The 8,682-nt window shown below is 41.1% G+C and overlaps 1 protein-coding gene across 1 annotated transcript in view; it reads right to left on the bottom strand.

The window, feature by feature from the left end:
• LOC134318573 (uncharacterized) overlaps positions 1-8,034 on the bottom strand; it is a 9,275-nt gene extending 1,241 nt beyond the window's left edge. The window contains exons 1-11 of the mRNA XM_062999574.1: positions 7,974-8,034; positions 6,829-6,906; positions 6,048-6,122; positions 5,907-5,957; positions 5,749-5,829; positions 4,300-4,377; positions 4,127-4,213; positions 2,550-2,573; positions 1,432-1,506; positions 1,302-1,334; positions 644-676 (exon numbers count right to left, since the gene is read on the bottom strand). Of these exons, the coding sequence (XP_062855644.1) occupies positions 644-676; positions 1,302-1,334; positions 1,432-1,506; positions 2,550-2,573; positions 4,127-4,213; positions 4,300-4,377; positions 5,749-5,829; positions 5,907-5,957; positions 6,048-6,122; positions 6,829-6,906; positions 7,974-8,010 (652 nt within the window). The 5' untranslated portion in view covers positions 8,011-8,034. The remainder of the gene's footprint in view (positions 1-643; positions 677-1,301; positions 1,335-1,431; positions 1,507-2,549; positions 2,574-4,126; positions 4,214-4,299; positions 4,378-5,748; positions 5,830-5,906; positions 5,958-6,047; positions 6,123-6,828; positions 6,907-7,973) is intronic.
• Between the last annotated feature and the right edge of the window lie 648 nt (positions 8,035-8,682).

The following is an 8,682-nucleotide window of genomic DNA, read 5'->3' as shown; positions in this document are numbered from 1 at the left end:
TAAAATCACACTGCAGATCCTAAAATATTAAAACAGTGAAACATTAAAAGTTCCTCTAAATTTCTCTCATTATTTTAGTTTTAGTTGTTCTGTTAATGCTCATACATGAAGTCACGCTGTGCATAATAACAACAACAACAACAATGATAATAATAATAATAATAATGATAATAATAATAATGACAATAATAATAATAATAAACAGTAATAATGATAATAATAATAATAATAAAAAATAAAGAAAGAAAGAAATAAAAAATGTAAATAAATAAATAAATGAATGAATGAATGAATGAATGAATGAATGAATGAATAAATAAATAAATAAATAAAAATAAATAAATGAATTAATAAATAAATGAATAAATAAATGAATAAATGAATGAATAAATGAATGAATGAATAAATGAATGAATAAATAAATGATTAAATAAATAAATAAATAAATTAAAATAAATGAATGAATAAATGAATAAATAAATGAATAAATAAATAAATAAATAAATAGTTCTCTAGAGTTCTTCCACTGCTCCTGGCTTAATCAGACTGGATCAGTTCTGTGTGTGGAGGTGGTGCGATGCCTCGAACTAGCGGGTCAAACCTCAGATTTACAGTAAAGCTTATTATGAGTCTGTGTGTTTACCGGTCCAGTTGACGCCGGGTCCGTTATCATTGTCTGTTAAAGGAAACCAGAATAAAATCATCAGATCAGACAGAACTTTTACTTTTAGTGACACCCTGACATGAAGTTCTAATAAATCAATAATCAATAATCAATACTCTCACTTTGCTTCTTCAGGCCAGTCAAGCACACACACACACACACACTGTGTACAGAATGAGGCGTGGACTTTCCACGCCGTGGGCACTGATGCCCCCTATACCATGACAGATTTAAACTTTTGCATCTTTTACTGATAACAGCCTGGATGGTCTGGAGTGACTGCAGCACGCATGTCCTCTCTCTTTCGGTCCATCTGAGATGAGCTCAGGCCCAGAGAACTCTGATGTGTTTCTGTATAAAATTGATGTACGATGTTCTCTGTGTGTAATAGAGGTTCAGGTTGAGTTTCTTGATGCAGCGGCGGCCCGTGTTAAGTAACGGCGGTTTTCTGAACGCTCCCAAACCGAATGGTGGCTGTATTTATATTTATAACAGTAGCGTGACGGTTTATCAAGCACTTTCTCTGGACAGAGGGCTCGAAGGCCATGTACTTTTCATTTCTCGGGATTCCCTGAATCTTTTCACAATATTATGTACGGTAGATGGTGAAAGTCACAGACAGTACGAGTAAACCCACCTTGATTTTCTGCTTGTGTTCCACGTGTTGAACCTTCAAAAAAAAAAAAAAAAGAATCACAAATGTCCCAATCACAAACGTTAATTATTTTTTACTATTAATAAACGTAAATTATTTAACAGCATTTTACCGAAGAACCTCATGGACTCTGGAAGACATGTTTTACCCCGGGGGATAAACATCTCCAGGAAACAGTCTGTGCCTGCTAAAAACACACCGAGAACACAGTCAGGTTCAGTACAGCACAATTCTAATCAAATGATCAGTTATCAGATACGACTATGTACGTTCACTAAATGGCCAAAAGCATGTGGACACCAGAGCTTACTGGACATTCAGTCTTTCAGGTTGAGTTTCTTGATTTACATTTTCAGCATTTAGGAGACGCTTTTATCCAAAAGCATTATACTGTCTAAGCAATCGAGGATTAAGGGCCTTGCTCAAGGGCCCAACGGTGGCAACCTGGCAGTCGTGGGCTTTGAACCAGCGACCTTCTGCTTACTAGTCCAGTACCTTAACTGCTAGGCTACAACAGCTTGAACCCAGCACCTCATACATGCGAAGCACACGCTCTACCACTGAGCTACATCCCCGATGCAGCGGCGGCCTGTGTTAAGTGACGACGGTTTTCAGAAGTGCTCCAGAGCCCATACGACTATATTTATATTTATCACAGTAGCGTGAGGGTTTATTTCTCTGGGCGGAGGGCTCGAAGGCCCTCATATTGGTTCATAAGAAATAATATGTGCTTAATATGCTCAATTTGTTCTCCCAATTTAGTCATATCCGATTCCCTGATGATATTTCCCCTCTACCGCTGCAGACCTCCACTCCTGACTGAGGATGGTCGTGACTAACACACACGTGTGCAGCACCGACCGCATCTTTTCACCTGCACCAGGGTTTATACGGAGATCCGTATCGTGCACAGAGAGTCACGCACTGATCTCCGTTATCCCCCGCCTCTGTGTAGTGCAGCACCATCGATCAGCCAGCAGAGGGCGTAACCTCAGCAGTTATGAGGAATCTGCTCCAGCATCCAACCCGACGGACTAGACGACCTGCTGGCAGCAGTATGTCCGGTTGTAAATGATATCTTCCTGATCTCCTGAAGCAGTATATCCCACTATTTATGTGCATTGTGGGTTTTTTTTCTTTGTACAAATTGTCATTTTACACCAAAAAGTCCTCACACTGCTGAACCTGAGTTTGTGTAAATAATACATAAATATCTACATATATTTTTACCTTGGCCGCTCGTAGCATGTTCATCTGTTAAAAAGAACACAAAGAAACGATCAGCACCGGGATGAAACACACAGTCGGAATGGTAACGCTGGAATGTTTGGCAGGGATTTCCCCCATCATGCTCCAGACGTTTCCCAGTGTGCTCTGGGATCACCGTGTAAAAGATCCACTGTAGTGACGCCTAAATATATTTTATAACCTTCATTATTATTATGATTGTCGATACCGGCGTCCGAATTACACGAGCCGTTATCTTTTAACAACATGACGTCACGTTTAGCAGCACCAGTGCTAGCAGTAGCAGCAGGAACTTTATTTGTAGCCATGGTGATGGATATTAAAGTCACACCTGCGCAAACACAAGTCTAAATAAACGCGGGGCGGCAAGAGGATCCTGGGTTTGATTCCCAGGTCCTTTGTATGTGGAGTTTTGCATGTTCTCCTCGTGACTGTGCAGGTTTACATATATTTAATGTCTGTGTGTGTGAGTGTGTGTGTGTGTGTGTGTGTGTGTTCGTGTGTGTGAGTGTGTCTGTATTTATGTGTGTGTGTGTGAGTGTGTGTGTGTTTGTGTGTTTGTGTGTGTGTGTATGTGTGTGAGTGTGTGTGTATGTGTGTGAGTGTGTCTGTATTTATGTGTGTGTGTGTGTGAGTGTGTGTGTATGTGTGTATGTGTGTGAGTGTGTGTTTGTGAGTGTCTGTATTTATGTATTTATGTGTGTATGTGTGTGTGAGTGTGTGTGTGAGTGTGTGAGTGTGTGAGTGTGTCTGTATTTATGTGTGTGTGAGTGTGTGTGTGTGTGTGTGTGTGTATTTATGTGTGTGTGTTTGTGTGTGTGTGAGTGTGTCTGTATTTATGTGTGTGTCTGTGTGTGTGTGTAAGTGTGTGTATGTGTGTGAGTGTGTGTGTGTGTGTGTGTGTGTGTGTGTGTGTGTGTGTATTTATGTGTGTGTGTTTGTGTGTGTGTGAGTGTGTCTGTATTTATGTGTGTGTCTGTGTGTGTGTGTAAGTGTGTGTGTATATGTGTGTGAGTGTGTGTGTGTGTGTGTGTGTGTGTGTGTATGTGTGTGAGTGTGTGTGTGTGTGTGTGTGTGTGTGTGTGTGTGTGTGTATGTGTGTGTGTATGTGTGTGAGTGTGTGTGCCCTGTGATAAACTGACGACCTGTCCGGGGTGTTTCCTGCCTTTTGCCCAGTGAACTGGACCCACAGTGACCCTGACCAGGATAAAGCGGTGGTAAAACAGACTATGACTGAATGAATGAAGGGGTGGAGCCCTGGAACTATATAAATGATGTAAGTAAAACAATATTTTGAACATTTTAAAGTTTTTAAATAATTTATAAACAATTAAATCATTATTAATTAATTTTAAATATTTATTCTGTGATTTTGCACTTTTATTGTTTTTATTTTTTATATATTTTGCTGACTGATATAAAGTCGCAGTCGCTCCTGTTAGTCAAATTAAATTTTTCCCTTTTTTTATGAAACCTGCCGTACAGTATAAATTGACGTCTTCTGTGTGTTTATAATTTTAATAAAAATAAAATAATATAAAGGATATAAATTCACTCACACACGGTCGTCAGGACGTTCTGATCAAACACACTGGTGCAGCTCATCAGGCGTTGGAAGCTTCTCCTCATCCAGCATCCTGAAAAACCTGGAAATAACAAACAGTGAAAATCAAACAGAACGTAGTAGAGTGCTTCCGGGTGTTACCTGACCCACTGTGACCCTGACCGATACCTGGATCACTGAACATGAGCAGAGGGTTTCTGATGAGCTCCTGGTGCTTCTCATCCATCATCTTCTGTAGCAAACATGCTGCGAACAAACAGCAGAACATTTATTATCATCACAGAGATCCCACCGGCCAACACGTGCTTCCTTCAGTACACATGAGGCCACGCCCATCAGGACAAAAGTATGTGGACACCTGACCACCAGCCTGACTGTACGGTAACAGTGATGGTGTGTACGGTTACGGCGATGGTGTGTACGGTTACGGCGATGGTGTGTACGGTTATGGTGATGGTGTGTACGGTTATGGTGATGGTGTGTACAGTTATGGTGATGGTGTGTACGGTTACGGTGATGGTGTGTACGGTTACAGTGATGGTGTGTTCGGTTATGGTGATGGTGTGTACGGTTATGGTGATGGTGTGTACGGTTACGGTGATGGTGTGTGCGGTTATGGTGATGGCGTGTGCGGTTATGGTGATGGTGTGTACGGTTATGGTGATGGTGTGTACGGTTATGGTGATGGTGTGTACGGTTATGGTGATGGCGTGTACGGTTATGGTGATGGTGTGTACGGTTACAGTGATGGTGTGTGCGGTTATGGTGATGGTGTGTACGGTTATGGTGATGGTGTGTACGGTTACAGTGATGGTGTGTGCGGTTATGGTGATGGCGTGTGCGGTTATGGTGATGGTGTGTACGGTTATGGTGATGGTGTGTACGGTTATGGTGATGGTGTGTACGGTTACGGTCATGGTGTGTACGGTTACAGTGATGGTGTGTACGGTTATGGTGATGGTGTGTACGGTTACAGTGATGGTGTGTACGGTTACAGTGATGGTGTGTGCGGTTATGGTGATGGTGTGTACGGTTACAGTGATGGTGTGTTTGGTTATGGTGATGGTGTGTACGGTTATGGTGATGGTGTGTACGGTTATGGTGATGGTGTGTACGGTTACGGTGATGGTGTGTGCGGTTATGGTGATGGCGTGTGCGGTTATGGTGATGGTGTGTACGGTTACAGTGATGGCGTGTACGGTTACGGCAATGGTGTGTTTGGTTATGGTGATGGTGTGTACGGTTACAGTGATGGTGTGTGCGGTTATGGTGATGGCGTGTACGGTTACAGTGATGGTGTGTTTGGTTATGGTGATGGTGTGTGCGGTTATGGTGATGGTGTGTACGGTTATGGTGATGGTGTGTACGGTTATGGTGATGGTGTGTTTGGTTATGGTGATGGTGTGTACGGTTATGGTGATGGTGTGTACGGTTATGGTGATGGTGTGTACGGTTACGGTGATGGTGTGTGCGGTTATGGTGATGGTGTGTGCGGTTATGGTGATGGTGTGTACGGTTATGGTGATGGTGTGTACGGTTATGGTGATGGTGTGTTTGGTTATGGCAATGGCATGTACGGTTACGATCTTTCACCACTCTCACCAGACCTGTACTCACCCATGAGCTGGACGGCGCCGTGAGGGGAAAACATGTCGCCGCAGTGAGTGAACACGTCCATCGCTTCTCTCACCGCAGATTCTGTAACAATAAAAACATTTTAATTGGTTGAGAGTCCAAACTCAGTCCCGATACTTTTCTGGTTCTGTGGTACGAACCCCCCCGGTGCTGCAGGACTTTGGTAGACGCTGAAGGATCCTCGTTCTTCACTGGGGAAAAGAAATGAAACACGTTCAGACGTTTGGTGAAAGGTTTTATCCATAAAAAAGAAAATGAGAGAAATAGATAAAGGTTCTTACTGGCGGTGACGATATCGTGGCTGGTCTGGTTCATGCACCGGCTCAGAGCTTCCTTACAGCTCACAGTCAGACAAGCTACAGAGAAAACACCACGCTCAAATTAATTTTACTTTATTAATAAAGAACACGGCAAGAAAAATGCATCAATAATCACTGAGTTCGAATCTCAGCTCTGCTACCGGTCAGCTGGGCGATCGATAGTGCAGATGGTTCAGTAAACAAAATCGCCTGCTGAAGATGTGAGGGCGAGGTCTTCGACACCGTGTAAGGACCCTGGCTAGTATCCCGAGGCGCCCCCCTGTGAGAGACCGACCTCACGCGCCAATCCACCGAAGTACGAGCGAATAAAAAGGGGTCGTGACGGAGGGAGGGCGTGTCAGGAGAATATTCCCTCCTCGTATACCATCGGGGTCTCCAGCAGAGGAAGAGGAACTGGCTATGACTAAACTGGGGGAATCAGAGGATCCATCTGCGGATTCACAGTTGGGAGTTGGATATGAATAAATTGGGAGATAAAGTGAGTAGTGATTCCTCATAAGTGCTGCAGTTACGCCCTCTGGTGGCTGATCGATGGTGCTGCACAGAGATCAGTGTGTGACTCTCCGTGCACGATACGGATCTCCGTATGAACCCAGGTGCAGGTAAAAAGAAGCGGTCGGTGCTGCACACGTGTCGGAGGGGGCGTGAAGGTCTGCAGCAGTGGAGGGGAACTGGATACGACTACATTGATTTTGATTGGTTGCTTGGAGCTCTTTGATGTTTGAGGGATGAATTTTTTGACCTTGAAGTTGTTGGTTCTCCGTCTCTCCGAATCGATCGTGGCAGGAATTCCTCTGCAGACACGGTTTCTTCACACAGCCTGAAAATAAAAAACATTTATTAATAATAATCAAACTTTTAAAAGCTTACACTTTATTTTTATGATCAGAAGGTCATCGGTTCAAGCCCCACCGCTGTTGGGCCCCCGAGCCTCGATCTGCTCCCGTCCCAACTATTTTGGAATTGTGTTTGTTTAAAAAAAAAATCTATTAATTCGCAAATGAATCAAAATCAGACATAAAATATTTTTTAAATAATCTGCCTCTGACAAAATGGATCAGTTTATTCATCCTGGTCAGGGCTGCGGTGGGTGCAGTACCACCCCCAAAACACTGCGTAAGGCAGGACGACACTCCGGACAGGAAACACCCGTCCATTAAAGTGCAACAAACATTCACACGTTTACTTATTTACACCTGAGACTTATCCAGAGCAGCCAATCCACCTTCTGTACGTTTTAAAGAGGTGAAAGGAAACTCATGTGCACTCAGGGAGAACATACCAAATTCACCCCGGACACTTACTAAGAGAGAGCAAGCTTCAAACCCAGGCTGCAGAGACTCGGGATGACGTGCAGCACCCAAACTACTCGCACCACAGAGCCACCCTGCCACATCCGTATATTAAGATGAACCTAAACATGGGCAGCAGGCGGTGTAGGTGCTGCACCATCGCGGTCCTGTGGCGCTGGGTTCAAATCTGAAAGTCGTTTTTATTTGCTTGTGTAGTTTTTCTACACAGGACACCAATCCATCGCCGGGCTTCAGACAGAGCCGATCACGTCTGTGTAGACGCCCAGGCGGTCGACAGCACCGCTGAGACACTGAACCCGGATCTCTGCTGTGGTGGCCGAGCGCCACGCCCTGAAAACATTTGGTTAATTCTAACATAAATAGACGTGAAAGCAGCTTTGGGTGAACCAGACAGCGCTGGCGTAAACGATTCGCTCGGTCAGTGCAGCCAGTAAAATGCAAATTTAGGAAAACGACGTGAGTTTGCTGCACCTTTCAGCTCCAACTTCAACTTCCTGTCTGAGACGAATCAAAAATAAAAAAAAATCAAGAGTTTAGTGACAAAAATAAAGAAATGAAATGAGTTTTTTTTTACCAAGAATCAGAAGGAGAACGACGGGATTATACATCATACCAACAGAAATCAAACAGCTGCTGAAAAACAATGAAATGGAGTGATAGCATTAAATAAATACATACATAAATATATATATATATTCAAGAAATTCCTTCGGGATAAATAAAGTATCTATCTATCTATCTATCTATCTATCTATCTATCTATCTATCTATCTATCTATCTATATATAAAAATAAGTAAATATATATAAATAAATAAATAAATAAATAAATAAATAAATAGGTAAATAAATACAGTATATAAATACATAAATAAATAATAAATAAATAAATACAGAAATAAATATATAAATAAATAAATAAGTAAGTACATATAAATAAATAATTAAATAAATAAATAAATATATAAATAAATAAATAAGTAAGTAAATAAATAAAAACATGAATAAATAAATACAGAAATAAATAAGTACATAATAAAATAAGTAAATATATAAATAAAAAAATAAATAAGTAAATAAGTAAATATATAAATAAATAATTACAGAAATAAATAAATAAGAAAATATATAAATAAATACATACATACATTAATAAATAAATAAGTAAATATATAAATAAATACATAAATAAATACATAAATAAGTAAATACATACATAAATAAATAAGTAAGTAAATACATACATAAATAAATAAGTAAATACATAAATACATACATAAATAA

Source organism: Trichomycterus rosablanca, chromosome 7 (assembly GCF_030014385.1).
Source record: "Trichomycterus rosablanca isolate fTriRos1 chromosome 7, fTriRos1.hap1, whole genome shotgun sequence".
Taxonomy (NCBI): Eukaryota; Metazoa; Chordata; class Actinopteri; order Siluriformes; family Trichomycteridae; genus Trichomycterus; species Trichomycterus rosablanca.
The sequence above is the reverse complement of the archived record's forward strand: the minus strand, read 5'-3'. Positions and strand labels throughout refer to the sequence as shown.